Below are 17,275 nucleotides of genomic sequence, written 5' to 3' on the forward strand. Positions count from 1 at the left end.
GACAATGGGAACACGTATGCGCCGTGCAGGGTTGTTATGAGGATTACAGGAGATACGTACAAAGTCGAGGTGTGGACCTGCGCAGAAGAGCTGGTCACAAAATCATGGCTCCTCGTGGGTCTGCTGCTCGTGAGGGCTCCGCGGGAGGAACCTGGCAGCGGACGGGTTCCTGCCCGTGGAGCCTCTCGGTCAGCCCTCCTGGTGTGACTGCAGTGGCTTCTGGGACAGCCTCTTTTTAGAAAAGCCTCACTCGAAATACCCACCTGAAGCAATTCTGAAGCCATAAAACAAATGGCTAATAGGTACCAGGCCAGCATGCAAAACTGATTCGGGAAAAATCAAGGTGCAGACGCTTTCATCAGTTGCACGATCACAAGCAAGTGCCTGTAATTCTCCCCCCTCGATGCTACGTGAATTTTACAGGAAACCTTTGGGGACATCAAAGCAGTCTGGGAGTGACTCAGGGTGACCTCAGGGGCACACATACTATGGTGTAACAGGACTAGGGAATGTCTCCTGCAGCCACCAGTGCTTGTGTCCCCCGGGGGCTGGTCTTGTGGAGCAGAGCCACTGTCACTGGAGGAACAGGGCCCACTACAAAAGTGTCACTGGAACCTGCAGAGCAGCTCTCGAGCTGCATTACTTGGCTGAGTTCTCCAAGAATTCTTGATCCTGATTCGGTTCTGTTTTCCTTTCCTGGTTTTTAGGATGAGAGGGTTTTACGATCCTGACAGGAGAGGTATGTGTAGACACTTTAGGGCCTGAAAAACCAGAGCCCAGCCTGAAACTGCCTGCACCCCACGATACAGGGGAAAGAGACACAACAAAAGGAAACAGCTTCCGACCCGGGCACCGATAAGGGAAGGCAGACTGGCAGAGGGATGGCGGCGATACCGGGACAACACCAGCACCAGCACCAGCGCCAGCACCAGCACCAGCAGCTGTGAGTCCTTCTCCGCTGACGTGGGTCTGGTGCCGTCAGCCTGCCCTGCAGACAGGAAACTGAGCCTCCCAGGGCGCCCGTGAGCCCTCAAGGTCTCAGTGCCCATTGGGAGGGGGCCGGGACTCGGGGCAGCACTTGGGCACAGCCTCATCCCGAGTCACCCGTCATAGCGTTTATAGGGACTCTTGTCTTCTAAGTCCTCTCTAGCCCTGATGTGGAGCTCGAACTCAACAACCCCGAGATCACAAGTCACATGCTCCACCGGCTAAGCAGCCTGGTGCCCCCGGGGACTTTTGTTCGTGAGACCGGACACCCTACGCTGTGAGACTACGAGATGTTCCTCTAGGGATATTCTGGGGGCCTCCCCCACCCCCGACGCGGCAGAGCTCTGCCCTAGGGATGTTCACGCGACGGGGGCCGGTGTTTCTGGGAGACTGCTTCAGGGCACCCGGCCCGCGAACTGAGTATTTCAAAACAAACACTTTGAAAGTGGAGACTCCTGAAACCTCGAACGACGGGGCGATCTGAAAGGCTGCGTATCACGGCATGCGGTGAAATCGGAACGGGAGGAGGACGTGTGACACGGACAGAACTGACAGCTCAGAAGTTAGGAGGGAAGAGGGCCGCGCTCTCCTTCTCAGAGCAAAGCAAAAAGGCCGAGGCACACGGCCACGGAGACACTGGCCCAGCGGCCCGGCCACTGCGTCTCCTGCTCTGTTGCCCTGCCTGAGGCCGGAGCGCCTGCCCATACAGCTCGCAGAAGCCCTCGCGTCCGTACCTCTCGAGTGGGGCCGTCTGCTCGCCCTCCCACAGAAGAGGGGGAGCTGCTGTGCTTCTGCCACACCTCCTCTACTCGCCTGCCACAACATGGGGCCCCTTGCCCCAGGGGGTGCTTGGGCCCCAGCTCGGACACCTACCATGCTGTGACCCTGCTCCCCCGCTGTCCTCCCTCAGGGAGTCGGAGTCAGCCGACCGACTCCCACAGAGCAATGCTGAGGCAGAGACAAGACCCCTTGGGCACCTCCGTGCGACGCCCCCGCTGGTCACCACCACGTGCCGCCGGCCCAGATGCCCTGGCAAGGGAGATCTCTTCTGGGGCCCCCTGTGCTCTTTCGCATCAATCGCTTTATGAGCCAGACCAGGGTTGGCAGCTGTTCCCTGTCACAGGTCAGACAGCGGGTCTTTCCGACCCTACCGGTCACTGTCTGTGCCACACCCGTCCAACTCTGAGCCGCCCCCTGCGCACAGCTGCGTGTGACCGCGCTCCCATGTGGACCCTGACATGGGAATTTCACAGAGTTTTGATGCCACAAATACTGTTCTTTTGATTTTTCCCCAATCGTTAAGAAAAGTAATAATCATTCTATGCCCCAGGGCCAATACAAAAACCAGAGGCGGGCTGTATTTCGCCCACAGGCCTGTCTGTGGACCCCCGGCCTAGAGCAAGCGGCTAATGCCTTAAGGCTTGTTCATCTGCAAAATGGGGGCAGAAAGACTTGCCCCATCTGACTGACAGAACTGGGAAAGGCCACCGTGGAAAAATGGTTTCAATGCTTAGAGCATGTGGGAATAACCACCTGTCGGCAAACATTTGTTCAAATTCTCGGGCTTTCACGGTAATCCTCACAACAACCATGAGACCCTTCACGGATGAAGACGCACGAGATGAAGCAGTTTGCTCTGGACCCCTCAGCCGGGCTGCTGGTGACGTGATGGGGCCGTGGGGGCGGCAGGAGCCCGGAGTCTCCCTCCTGACCAGGCGCCCCGCAGCAGCCTCGGCCTCGGCCTCAGCAGTCTCCCCACCATGGGCTCATCAGTCCCCGCTCGGGCTCTGCAGCAAGGCCAGCACCTGGAGTCCCACGCCTGTGCATGGGGGACTCCGTGCCAGCAGTGGCTGCTGACTGGCGGGTAACTACCCAGGAGGGGTCTCCACACTGTCCGTCCCACGAATCACATGCACCTTCCCAAAGTCACGTTTAGTAAACATCTTTCACTACTCGAGTTACCAACCCTACAGTGAAAACGATACAGGAAATCTTCAGTAAAAGCATTTTCTCCTTTAATCATGAGGAAAAATGCAACCCTCCCCTCAATCTGAGTTTAGTGTAAAGAGTACAGAGTTTCATGCAGGCAACACATGAAGTGGGCAACAGAAAACACAACAGGTGACTTTCAAGTTTCTCGTTTTTTAGGCGCTACCCTCCACCGCTTGGAGAATCGCCCTGATCACTGCTGCTGGTATCTCTCTAGTTTGTGTAAAAAATCATTTCTTGTCCCTTCCTTTCTACTGCCCACTCCCAGACTAAGAATTATGATATAAATATATATACACACATATATATATACACACACCATACTTTGAAAATGTTCTATGGATTTCTATCATTTACAGCTTTTAAGTCTGACTAATCTTGTTGACTAGTACTGTTCTGACAACTGTTCTAGAAATCTAAAGTTCTAATCATAAAATCTAGAAAATTCTCTATGTGTAAATACAACCCAACTCAAATTTACCACTGAGACATGACAGAGAAACTGATAAAGCCAAGTTTTAAGAGACCATTTGTTCACATCATCATTTTTTTAATTTGTTTTGCTGGATCAAAACCATATTTCGCCTTTCATTACATACCGAACCATATTTATGAATAAATATTTCTCATATTAGAAACACAAATGTGAAAATAAATATTACCGTCCCCACTAATTTCATCTGCAGATCCAGGTAGCATGCAAAGAAAGGGGGGAGGCGGGGGGGGAGGAGGGCAGGGAGGGGAGAGAGGGAGACACACTATTAAAAAGACAAGTAAGTCAAAGCACAAAGAAAACAAAAAAATCTCCCCCCAGGTCTAATTCAAAAGATGAGCGAGCGATTGCAGTAGTGAGTGTGTTTACTTGGCGTCAGGGCATCACGCCGAGTTTCCAGCTGTCCACACGTCATACAGAGCTCCACAGCCGTTCTGTAAAGCTGGTCCCGACCACACTGAGCAGAACTAATCTGACAGGCTCTCAGTTAACTGCTAAAACTAGCCTGTACCCGCTCAAAGGAGAGTTGCATCCTGTCAGATAACAGTGAAGAGAAGCAGTCATCCCTGAGTCTGGTGAAGGCTAGCCTCCCCCAGGGAGCCCCAGGCCAGGCCCAGCACAGAAGCTGAACAACGTGCCAAGTTTCCACGTGAATTTATGCAGCGTTGGGAGAAATCCCTGTTCCGATCATTACAAATAACCTTTGCTTCCCAAGAAAAGATGCAAGTGGCCTGGCGGCCTCAGCTCCACAGCGCCCCCGAGTGCCTGCCAGCGAAGCACGACAAGCAGCCGGGGGTCCCTCGGACCCTCCTCCATTCTGCAGCACGCTGCTGTAGGACACCCGCAGCGTAGACCGAGGTACCTGCCGGCCCCCCAAATCAAACCAGGAAGCCTCGCCTCGCCCGGTCATGCATTTGAAAACCAGCACACAGGCAAACAGGACGTCTTCTCTCCGAGGGCAGCCCCCAGCGGGTCAGTGTGAACCGCCGCCCCGTGCGGCTGCTGGGCAGCACAGAGCACGTACACGGAGCCCCGGTTAAGGCACACTCAGCTCAGGGCAATGTACAAGCGTCCGGTTAGGCCCGCGGCCCGGGCGGGGTTAGTGGGAGCCGACACGAGCGAGTGCAGTACCGGTAGAAGGCTCATGGGAACAGAAGACCAAAGGGAGAAAGCGCCTAGCTTTCTTAACTTTATGCTGGCGGGGACTGACTCCTTTATAAAGAGGCAAGAGGAAGAAAGAGAAAAATAGAAACACATTATTTCATACGAAAATACAAAAGAAAACTTACGTTACATTTTAAGGCAGCTCTATAAAAGCAAATACAAACTTGGAATGCTTTCATTGGACTACTGGCTCACTTTATTCCTTACTCTGGTTTGACTTGAGTTTTAAAAAGCATACTAATATTTCAAAATACAAGTTCCTCTTTTAGCCAAGATTAGCACTAGATACAGAAACTCTTAGCCAGACACACGAGTCTCCCAGCTCTGCAGAGCCAGCCAAGTGAAGGTAGTACAGACATTTTTACAAATAACAAAACTGAAACAAACTGAAAACAAGACCAAAAAAAAAAAAAAAAAAAAAATCAATAAATAATCCAAGAATCCTGTGGACATTCAACCACAAGGAAAAACTGCCAGAAACTAGCACATCGTGATCTGTGAGTTTCATGAGCAATTTCCCCCAAATCATCAACAAAGACACAGGCTCACAGACCTCCAGGGTACACCCTAAATAAATGACTTTAACATACAAACTAGCAATGAGGTGTCTGAATGCGCAGCCTGCAAAGTCCCGTGGCCCCTAGCACGGTCTGCTCACGAACTGCACACTGCGACAGCGTCTCTGCTCCAGATGCCGGGGGCAGCCCAGCCTGCCAGAAGTGCAGCGCAGCAGCGCAGAGAAGCAACAACCACAGTGTGGCACGGGGCAGAGAGGGCGTCTGTCAGACGGAAGTCAGAACAGGGGACTACAGCTCCTGAACACGCAGCGTTAAGAACATGGGACACAGAAGACACGCAACATTTAAAGGCATCCCAGGGGTCCCCTCGAGAAAGGACTTCAGGGGTGGCCCAGGGAGAGCAGGGCCAGGACCCACTGATGCAGGGACTTACAGACGGTGTCAGCGTGTTAGGAACGGAAGCAAGAGCAACGGAAACAGACCACGGAGTGATATTTCAGATGCTGCATTGTGGCCACGACCCTGTTACAGAGGGTTTCACCCTCTTGTCGCCGTCAGGAGGGTGCAGCTTCCTGTGGAGGCCTGGCGCTAAGCCTGCATGTGCCCAGGTGGGCCTGGGCCTGGGGCTGAGGACGAGGGCAAGGGCAGGAGCTCCAGGGGCTGTGATGGCTGAGACAGGAACCCAGACGGCGGGAAAGGGGACAGCATTCCGTCAGTGTCCTGACTTCGGTAATTACATTGTGATCGTGTGAGAGGATGTCTCTGGTCTTCGGAAATACACGTCGGAACACTTGTCAGTAAAGGGGTACACCATGTCCGCAAGTCCCATCAAACAGCCCAAAGGGGAAAAAACTGAGCAAAGACAAGGAGGCCAAAATACAGTGAGTCCAAGTAAGCAAGAGGAGAAACTCATTTTACTAGTATATGTGCTGCTGAAGCAAGCACTCATTTCACTGTACTAGTGTATGTGCTGCTGAAGCGAGCACTCATTTCACTGTACTAGTATATGTGCTGCTGAAGCGAGCACTCATTTCACTGTACTAGTATATGTGCTGCTGAAGCGAGCACTCATTTCACTGTACTAAACCCATTCTCTGGGTGTGGAATTATGGAAACATAAAATAATCAAAGAACACATATTTGAGTTGAGATGCGGGCTCCCCTACTCATTCTTTGACCTTGAAAAAGTTACCGAACTTGTTTCATCGGTGAAGTGAGGCAGTGATGGCGAGCACCCCGTGAGGTTCCCCAGGCTCCTGGCACAGGGCAGCTGCTGCCCAAGTGTGAGCTAGTCCCATTCTCTATCGCTTATTTTATTTCTAAACTGACCTGAGTACTGAGTTCTCCTCCGACAAGGGCTCTGAGGGGAAGCCACGGTCCTGGCTTTGAGGGCGGTGGCACCCCAGGGCAGGGGCCGGGGCTGGTAGGGGAAGTGACCAGAGGCTTAGAGGAGATGCTGTGGATTCCACAGCGGTGAAGGGCGGGGGTGACACAGGAAGCTTCTCCAGGAGCTGGCACCCCGGGCGTCAGCTGGAGGGGACCAGCACTCTCCTTCCTGCTTGTCTTTAGTGACACAAGCAGAGCAGCAGCCCAGATAAGGCCAAAGTGCACGAATCCATAACACTGCGCAGAAAATCCCTAACGCTGCTCAGAAAACCGGAATGCTGCTCGGAAGACGAGGGCACAGAAGAACAAGACCCAGCCAGGGCAGCGCCGCATCATTTTAGAAAACCGGAGAGTAAAGGGAATGCAGAGGGCAGCTCTCCATCTCTCTAGGAAGCATGTCCCAGGGTGAACGAAGAGCCGGGAGGAAAAGCTGTTTTTGCAAAGACGACAGTTAACGAGGTAAAGACGTGGCAGAAGTCACGGGAGGCCACCTCGCGGCCCGACAGAATCCAGGCCGGCAAAGATACGGGCACGAAGGCCTCGGGTGCAGTGCTCACGGGAGCTTTAGAAGGCTTGCTTGGACACTGACCCAGCCGACTGGTCGGTCTGCAGGTCCTGGCGAGAGCGAGCTACATGGGGTGTGTTCTTGTAAACAACCCAACAAGCCGCTGAGCCTGAATCTGATCCAACTTCCCTTGATCCTAGTAAATGGCCCATGGCCCCTGGGGAATACAGAAATGCAGGGGCCCAGGGGGAGCACATCAGCACAGACGTGTCCCTATCTGGACCCAGGGTGTGGGGACAACAGCATAGGCAACACAATGTCTTCAACAGATAAAGCGCGGCGATGCTGCTTATTAGTGGAGGTGACCGGGGGAAGGTGGAAACAGGGACACGGGGCTGAGGTAACAGGCGTGTGGCCTGGGAAGTGTGGAAAAGTGAACACGCCGTTGAGTCTGTGGTCGTACTCGTTACTCTGTGTTTCCTGTGGGCTTTTCCTCCTGGGAGGGATCTCAGCTGCTCCCGCAGGGGGCCTCCACGTGTCTCTCTACATGTCTGCAGCCCAGGGGTCAAGGCCAGCTCAAGACTCAGGACTAGGAACACAGTTTAGCTCTGGAGACTACTTTAGAATGCATGGTCTAGCCATCTCAGTGCCCATGTGACTCCAGAGTAGTTTTCTCAATCCCATGAGAAGCCAGAAAGGGGAGAGGCAGGTGGTTGGGCTAACTGGTCTCGGCAGAGACAGAGTTCCAGCGCCCTGGTGAAGGCAGCGGAGGGAAGCCAGCACAGCGGGCTGCCCTGGCCATCAGCCACCCTGACCACACCCAGGGAGAAACCACTGTGACCCTATTGACGACTGAATGTCTCTCCTAACAGGAGACAGATTATAGAGCCCACTAGTGATCGCTGCAATCCGAGCTTCTAGTAAGCCAGCTACTTGGAACAAGCCAGTAACACCCAATACTTACACTTCCTGCAATTAAATATACTCAGCACCATCGATTTGATTAAGTTACATCACAGAGCACGTAAATTATAAAAATCAACTCTGCATGTACTAAGTGCTAATACTCTAAGTTAGGGTACTTAAAAAAAAATTCCCAAAAGCTAGTGTTAAAATCAAGCTTTCAGCAATAGACAGGACTGCACTGTAAACCAGAGCAGTGAGAAATGAAGCCAGCAGGCAAACCGGACAAAAGAAACCCTTTCAAACCCGAGTAGAGGGCAGGCTTTTGAATTTTAACAGAAGAACGTCAGACATGAGGCAGTACTATGCTATTCTGGACAAATGGGGGGACAGACCACAATGCAATCACACTCAAGACTGTTCCAAACCAGTCCTCCCTCCACAAAGGAAAGTCACTAAGCTTCTGAATGATTCAGAGTGGTCTAGGGTAAAGAGAGCGGGCTGTCGAGTTCCAGGCGTAAGTTTCTATCAGGCTTTCTAGCACTTACTATGTGAATCAGGCCCGGCTACCTCACCTCTTGAGTCTTAATCTCCTCACCTGTAAAGTGGGAATGGTACGAAGAAGAATGTCTGGAGGTTTAAACAAGATAGCGCAGGTGAACATGGCAGGCATCATCTCTGGGCCCCGTGTGCGTATAAATATCTGTGGACAGGAGCGCCTGGGGGGCTCAGTGGGTTAAAGCCGCTGCCTTCAGCTCAGGTCATGATCCCAGGGTTCTGGAATCGAGCCCCGCATCGGGCTCTGTTCCGCAGGGAGCCTGCTTCCCCATCTCTCTCTGCCTGACTCTCTGCCTACTTGTGATCTGTGTTAAATAAATAAATAAAATCTTAAAAAAAATTTTTTTTTAAAAATACCTGTGTATAAACTTGTGTTTATGCATCTGCAACACAGTAACAAGTGAGTCACAGACCAGGCATGTGCCACCTTGTATTTTACAGAGCTTTACAGTTTACAAACTATTTTGCATATATAAGTGACTTATAAATTTATAATGAATCAGCTGAAAGCAAGTAACATTTATTTTGTTAAATACATTTTAGTTTACGGGTGCCTGGGTGGCACAGTGGGTTAAGCCTCTGCCTTCAGCTCAGGTCATGATCTCAGGATCCTGGGATGGAGCCCCACATCGGGCTCTCTGCTCAGCGGAGCCTGTTTCCCCTCTCTCTCTCTGCCTGCCTCTCTGTCAACTTGTGATCTCTGACAAATAAATAAATAAAATCTTTAAAAAAAAATACATTTTAGTTTAGAGTAATTTTTAGTCACTAACTGGAAAAACCTAAAAGCCATAAAGGAAATGATGATGCACAATTAACAACTAAACCAAAAAATCTGTTCTGAAGTTAAAATTTTCTAAATTGCAACAAATACTGAAAAAGTGCTGTCACACAGGGCTCAGCAGAAACAATCAAACCAGACATCTCTGACAGAAAAAGATCACCATGTCCACGTTCATGGCAGAGATGTAAAAGAGAAAAACGTTCTACAACCTCTGACCCCACTTCATGCAATCGAAACGGTCAACCGGAGCCCTGGTCATACTGTGGCCGCGTCATCACCACGTGCGGCCCTGTACTTCTGGTCACAGTAAGGTTTAAAAAACAAACCAAGAAAACCCTAAAACTCAGAAACCAACCAAACAAAAAACCAGAGTTTATACCTTCAAAACATTTAAAATTCAGCTTTAGTCACTGCCCTGTGTTCCTGGAGCATTTGTGTGTGTGTACACACACACACACACACACACACTCACTCTCTCTCCCTCTCTCTCTCTCCTGGCTCAAGCCCCATCCACGATGCAGGCCACCCCCCTCCCTGCCATGCTCGCAGCCCCTTCCTGCAAGCACTGGGCTCTCGGTCCTAACTGAGCTGCGCTATAATACACACGTGTCTCCAAAATCTTATTAGGCTAAAAAAAATTACCTTAGGCCCTCGGAATGATGTGCCCAGGGAACTGTGCTGTTACTCTTTAAATCTTTCAATGTTACATCTATTTTCATAGGGAAACTTTGCCGAGACTTCAAAGGCAATCTCTCCGTATGGTCACCATACAGCTGTGGTCTTAATGAAGATGACTGAGGACTGACATTTCTTTGCAAGAAAACAAGAATGAGAGCCTGGTACCTCCTCTCGCAAAGTCAGGATTCTGCTCCATTTCCCAACCAGGGATCCACCCAGAGCTGAAACGCCTTCGGTTATCTGGATCTTCATTCTCCCTGTTGGCGGGCTTCCACGCTCCTCACCCAAATGCTCCAGAACCACTCTCAGTGATGAGCTCACAGGCCGCCATCCGAGAGCCAAGGACTCTCACGTGCCTGCGAGCTCCGAGTGTCCTGCCTTTCTTCCTTCTGCTCCCGGTCCCGGAATTGCATTTCTAAGTCCTGGGCGGGCTGTCTCCACACCTCGCTCAGGCATCCACTGACTCACTCAAACACAGTTATGAAGTACTGATGTCCCTCCCATCAATAAGCAGAAAACTAGAACAGCCTTTGCCCTATGATGGGGCTGTGATCTTGTGGACAAGACGGTTTCTAAATTGATCACATCCATCTAAAGACTTTTCATAACAGAAGGATGCACAGTGGGCTAGAATACTCTGGGGAAGGAGTCTGGAGTAGTCAGGGAAGGCTTCTAGGAGGTGGTGATATCTGAATCTGGTCTGAAGACCAAATAAGAACTTTTCAGAAACAGGGCAGTCAGACAAGTTCCACTTTCTCCACCTTGCAAGTGCTTCTCCATCTGTACCCAAGGGAACCCCTTTAAACTGGCACTGAAAGAGAACACTGCCTAGGGGGCAATAATGCCCAGTTCCAGTCATTTCAAGGGCGACAGTAACACATCTGTTTACTTTCTGAGTTTCTTTGCTCAGATCTGTGAGAGAGGGAGGAAAAAGGTGCTGTAAGGCTATCAGAGATCATAGCTAAGGCCTGTGAAGGACTTAATGCCGGGAAGCCATTCTGAACACTTACTAAGGAGAGTCCTGTCCCCTCCTTGCTGTGTGTGACCCCGGCCAAGCTGCTGTACCTGCTGCATCTCCTGGTCCCTCTCCCTGATCTCAGCCACCTCGGTTGCAACTCTCACTTCACTCAGCTACCGGCCCCCATGTTACCTGATCAGAGATACTTTCCTTGACCACAATTCTATGATCTCTTAAAAAGTGTTCTTTATTTACATAGTCTCTACTCCCAGTGTGTGGCCAGAACTCATGACCCCAAGATCTAGAGTTGCACACTCCGACTGAGGCAGCCAGGGGCCCCTGACTACAGTTTTCAAAAGCCTCCCCCTTGCTGCTCTCGGTTCACCTGCTACGTTTTAATCCAGTGTCTCTGATCTGTCTCCTCCGCAGAGTGCCAACTGCGTCACGGCAGGGACGTGGCCTTGCTCTCGCCGTCCTACCCCGCACTCAGCACGGTGCCTGCACGCGGCCAGCGCACGGCACTTGCTGACTCATGCACAGTGGGGACTGTCGAACTGCACTGACACCCATCTCACAGGGCTCGCGAGGGGCTCCACGAGACGGGGCGAGACAAGAGAAGCACGTGCTTGCGGTTGGCATGTCACGGGACCGCAGCTCCAGCTGGGAGCCAGGACAAAGAGAGTGGGCTCGCTGCAGGGGGAGCAGACCCTAGTCTGTAAGCCCGGGGCAGCGGGTTCTCTCCCTCAGGGGCCCAGGGCCACCCCCACGTGGTGCAGGTCTCCACGCTGCTCGGTAAAGAAATCCCCCGGGGCTGGAAACCGTACAGGCTTTCTGGGTATCAATGTAAGAGCTTCCGGGTTAGTGTGAGGCAGACTCCTGGTGGGCCGGATGTTAGGTTTTACGGTCTCTGTGGGGACATAAATACCCACACGGGTCAGCCCAGTTCACTGAAGGGAGTAGGCAGCGGTGGGATGACCAGGGTGCGGAGCACTGCAGAGCCACTGGTGTGGTCGCGAAAGGTCCCCTAAACCCCAAGTGCTCTCCTTCGCCTGCAGTGGTAAATGACCACAGTGACAAGCACGTTAGAGTGTCACCGTAAGAACGGGAACACAGTGACCCGGGCTCCGGCCAAAGGGACAGCTCCAGCAAGCTCACCGGCTGCTGTGAGAGGGTGGGGGAAGAAGCTGGAAAGCGACGTGTGTGTTGGCAGGGGCAGCTCTGAGGGCTAAGCTCAGGGGCCTAAACTTTGTCCAACTGTAAATTCGAACTGCAGGTCTCTGACCAGACAGGTGCCTATTTAAATGATATCCACAGGATGGCAATGCGGTTGATTAACCTGGAGGAGGGACTGCGGTCAGACCTGCGGCTAGGGGAGAGCTAGGGACGATGAAGGCGGGACGGGAAAGCGGGGGTGGCAGAGAGACGTAGACCCCGATGTTCGAGGACGTCCGTTGCTAAAAGCTCGGAAGTTCAAAGCCCGAAGCAGGGAGGACACGGATTAAAGGGAACCCGGAGAACCGAAGGAGCCGATGTGAAGGGTTTCGGAGGACCTCATCTGAGCCGCAGTCCCGACACACCTGACAGGGCACCCCTGCTCTGCTCTCGCTTCAGCGTGGGCTGGGGAGCACACTGGCCCCCACGGGGCTGGTGCACATGCTCGTGGCCCAAAGCATGACGGCGCGGAGCTCTGAGAGCGGCACAGCTGGCCCCGATCTCACCTGTTCTAGACGGCACACTGCGGGTCATCCCAGGGCGCCGGCTATCCTCTCCGCGGGACCCAGGCCTGCTCAGGGAGTGACTCCTCTGCCAGGCTCACCACTTTAGCGCTGGCAGCTTTTGTCTGTGCAAATGGATCACAAACTCCCTGAGGGCCTGGTTAACACCTGCTCCATGGTGGCCCAGCCCCGCCGCTGGGTTTGGAGAGCACACCCGTGAAGGCAGCATGCCGGCATAAAGGACTATTCTTCCAGAACGTGCTGGCAAGCCCAAGGCCACCAGACATCTGACCGGCCAGGGCCCCAGCTCGAGTACCCAGAATGTTCTCCAGCTCGTCAGGGAGTGACTGCAGTGCTCTGGCACATCTGTCCCACAGCTCATCACTAGAGTCTTTGCCGAGTGTATAAAGCTGGGCATGAACACTTCTTGAGAGAGTGTTGTGGGGTGTTTGTGCACAGTAAAAAATCAGCAATTACATTTGGATGCTGGAACACTAGGGAGGAATATAGTCATTGACCTGGCAGAAGCATAAAACTAAATTTCAGAAAAAATTAACTCAAGGGAAATCAAAAGAATAGGAATTAGGTTTCTTCTGAGTCACATTATTAGACACTGGAGTTATTAGGAAGCTGCTGTTGTAGAAACGTAGCACAGAGCTCAGACTGGACTGTAGATGTGCGTGTGTGCATGTATGTACACGAATGCGCACACACATGCATGTCTGTGTGTTGCGTTCACGTGTGCACACATATGTGTGTCTGCATGCTGTGTTCACGTGTGCACACACATGCGTGTCTGCATGGACGTATAAAAGACACCAAACTTGGGTCCACAGAAGATGCTTCCCGTTCCTGCTTTCCTCATTTCCCACATTATTCAATGGGGGAAAATGGCATATATTTTTTGAAAACATACGAAGGAAAGCAAACCATACTCATGACCCCAGCAAAGAATAGTTAACATACTGCCTGTGCCAGTATCTTAACTATATCTCTTAAAAAAGCAATATTCAAACATGACTTGATGTTAATTGTGAAAAACAGAAACCACTGAAAAACATTTTGCATTTTTTGAACTCAGAACAACACTAAATACACCAAGTACACACTGTTACATTCTAGGTTGCAAAGATACATTATAGCGGCAGGCTCCAGAGTGAGAGCGTTCACTCTGAACAGGATCAACATAGCATCACAACTGAAGCGAAACTCGCAATTCTATATGGTCTTGGAAGAAATCCAGTATTACACATACGTCTTCTCTACGGAAAATCTGTGAACCACATTTAAACCTGTTTAATGACGTTAAAATTCAGGAGCTTTGGGTCATCAGACTGCTTAGCTTTCTAAGCTATTCTAGAAAGAGCCATCACAACCGAGAGGCCCCTCCGGCTACAGCACTGTGAACGTTTCCGCGGGGCAGCTGGCCGGCTGGGGCTTTCCGGGGGGACCTTCTCACCTGACACAGAGACCGCGTGTGTCCGCACGCCTTGCTTCTCGCTGTTGGCCGGCCTGAAACAGAGAGGAGCAAAGCCGTGAGCGCCTAGAGTCGGGACCACGCCGTTTCTCACGGAGACCACCCACTTTCGAGGATCATTTTTAAGATGAAGCGCTACTACCCGAGGCACTTAAAATAACCAGACCGCACTACTGTTCGAGAAGTCAGGAATCACAACAGGCAACTGGAGGAACGCTGAGCAGCTCCGAGAAAGCCACTCGCGCTAGCAGTTTCCGCCCTACACCTCCACTCTGCGTCGCTGGGTATGTGGGTCCGGTCAAGCTTTACACTGCGATATGAGACTGCAGGGGTGCAGGGGACCGGCCTGCGCTTACGAAGCAGAGGGAAGAGACACCCAGAGCTGGAATCACACTCTAAAACAGAATGTGAGACCCTGGAGGGTCCCCGGCCCTTCTTCAGGTCACAGCACGCAAAGGGCCAGCAGGACACTGGTACCTGTTCTCATTATTTATCGACCGAAAACAAGTAAGCCCCGTTTACCTGGTTACTTGTTTCATGCAATGGCCCCACAACAGGTGTGTTTTACATATTCACCCACATAAAGTAAAATTTTGGCCAAAAGTCTTAGCGACACTTAAAATACAGAATTATAGTTCCGTTTTAAACTTTTAGAAAGCACAAAACACAGAGAAAGTAAAGGAACCCCAGACTCTTGAGATGCCAGAGCGAGCCGCCTCTGACGTTTTCATGGAAGACTCCTTCCAGGTCCTTATGCGTGCACTACAGAAACGCTGAACAGAAAATGGTTCTAGCACATAGAATGGACCCTGGGAAACAGGGGACCCGAGAGCAGACCCCTCGAGAGCAGGAACATCCCGTACGTGGTCATGGGGCCTCTGTGGTCAGGGATCTCAGCACAGAGCCATGGGAGCCGGCTCCTTTTACGGAGTTCTCTGTGTATCCGCAATCTCACGATCTCTGAGGCTAAACCAGAGCTGCGGCGGGACACGTCAGCGGCTCCAGCTCCACGGCCCCTACCAGACTCCCTGCAACTCCCCAAACTGGGCGCACTAAGAAGTCCAGGTGCGCGCTCCCGAGAGCAGGCCGGGCCGGTCGCCTCCACACTCCGCAGCCCGCGGTCTCCGGGGACTGTGGCCACTCAGCCTGCCCAGCACCGCCTGCCACCAACGGCCACCACAGCGTTTGCTGCTCTATGATTTATGGCCATGGCGCCCTTTCAAAGTTCGCTTCTTTATTCAGTGTTTCTAGCGTCTGTTGCCACTTCTGACCTACTATACTCTCCATCCACTTCTGTACCTAGGTTTATGATTCTGTTTATGACTCTGTTTATGATTCCGTTTTAATCCTCAAAGTCATCTCTCACAGATTTTCTGCAGTTGAAGATATTCTGGGCTTAAGTTTCTGGCCTAACGTGGGACACTAATGAATATCTATTTAACATTACTGAGTTTGGGAAACACGCTGCCTGAGAGCTGAAAGCGAGCTGCTTTGGCCCATCCCTCCCCCACCCACACAGCTACGGGGTACCCCTCGCACACCAGACACTCCCCGGTCAGGTCTGTGATGCCACATGACCCTGGCTGACCACGTGGCCCCAGGGGCATGGATAAGCAAAAAGGCAGTTCTGCGAGTGTGATAAGTCCTCCGGCAGGGAAGACGGTGTTATGGGGAAGCACCCGGGGGTGCCCTCCAGGACTGGACGATCGTGGGAGGTTTATAGAGCCTGGAAAGCAGAGCAGGGCCAGGTGAGGTTACAGACACTGGAGTCGAGGGGCCTCGAAGCGAAGAGCCTGGTGGCACAGAAAAGGGGCGTTTACTTCGGCAACTAAAGGAAGTTCGACAGAGCCAGGAAGGTCAGGAGTGGTGATGAAGCTACCCCAGAGGGGCCGGGAGGACCCGAGGTCGGGTCCAGCCCGCGGGCCCAAGGATGCTGGCCTGTACCTGCAGGGCTCCAGCAACGCCTGCAGAGTCGTGAGACCGTTCCGGCCCCGGAGCACTCGGCACTGGGCTGCGATGCTTATTTACCCATGTGTCTGTGCTGCCCAAGTTTAAACTTTCATTTGGTGCCCGGTCCCTCGCACACTGGCTGACCCCAGAGAAGTTACTAAGTAAGTTCTTCTGGCATCACTGCCCAATTCTTTTTACTCTTATAGATCAACACATCTACTACGAAATTTATGATAGAAGCAACTTAAGAAATGAACTTAAATTACTTGTTTACTTTTCTCACTTGTGAAATGGCCAGAATGGCACCAGTTCTCAGGTTCGTACAAAGGAGAGTATAAACCATCAACAGTACTGTCCCCGGTCCTGTCACTGGGACGGGTCCTCTGGCCACCCAATGAACTTAAGGTACGGGGAAAGTCATCTTCACTTCTGGTTAACCCTAAATACATAACACAATTTACAACTGATTTGACGTCTTCCTGGAAATACTTGTTTTCTACCTCCCTAGTCATATACAGAGAAATTTGGTGGTTCAGCCAAATGAGAAATAAAGCACGGTGATTGCTTGACAGTTTCCAACACGACTAAGTAACAAAATGCACAAGGCAGCACTTACTTTGGTATCGATGGCAAAGCCCGTTCGCCTTCTGGAGAAAGAGAGAGAGAAAGAGAAAAATGAGGTTCCCATTTCTTTTGAAAAGATTATGTGTAGCAATCAGAGAACAAGTGAGTCTTAGTCGAAAATTTAATAAGGAAATTATACCATGTATCTTAGGCTTCGCGGTTCATTTTCAGTGTTTACAACGCACGTGAACTGACTGGAGGTGCCTGCTGTGTGGACGGTGCTGCCCAATCACAGCGCAGCCCTGGGGCACTAGGTGGGTGGAGATGGACCTCCCAGGAGACCTTGTAAGATGAAGGACCTCTTCTGGTCAAAGTCAACATTCCTTTACAGCAAAGGACAGGCCATTTGTCCTTGGACAACAACCCTCAGTAGGAGCAACCCTGAGACCCGTCTAGGGAAGCACAACTACCAGGAAAACAAACCCCCGGGATGGAGGCAGAGGGACTGAGGCACCAGCACCACGGGGGAAGCAAGTCTGCCTGCAGCACATGACCCGTGGGGGGTCACCTCCCGCCCGTCACAGGGCTGGGCTCTTGGCTCCCGGCAAAGGCTCCTGCTGCTCTCACCCCAGAGAAGCACAGGACTCTG

At 51.9% G+C, this 17,275-nt stretch overlaps 1 protein-coding gene across 11 annotated transcripts in view; it reads right to left on the reverse strand.

Annotated features, from left to right (window-relative positions):
- PTK2 (protein tyrosine kinase 2) overlaps positions 1-17,275 on the reverse strand; it is a 247,182-nt gene that overhangs the window by 72,502 nt on the left and 157,405 nt on the right. For 7 of the 11 annotated variants that reach the window (XM_059395226.1, XM_059395223.1, XM_059395224.1 and 4 more), the window contains 4 exons: positions 16,679-16,709; positions 14,095-14,147; positions 4,601-4,681; positions 3,639-3,656 (listed from right to left, as the gene is read on the reverse strand). In XM_059395226.1, coding sequence (XP_059251209.1) covers positions 3,639-3,656; positions 4,601-4,681; positions 14,095-14,147; positions 16,679-16,709 — 183 coding nt within the window. The remainder of the gene's footprint in view (positions 1-3,638; positions 3,657-4,600; positions 4,682-14,094; positions 14,148-16,678; positions 16,710-17,275) is intronic. The other 4 variants (XM_059395219.1, XM_059395221.1, XM_059395222.1 and 1 more) reach the window with 2 other exon arrangements.

This window comes from Mustela nigripes, chromosome 3 (genome assembly GCF_022355385.1).
Source record: "Mustela nigripes isolate SB6536 chromosome 3, MUSNIG.SB6536, whole genome shotgun sequence".
Lineage (NCBI taxonomy): Eukaryota > Metazoa > Chordata > Mammalia > Carnivora > Mustelidae > Mustela > Mustela nigripes.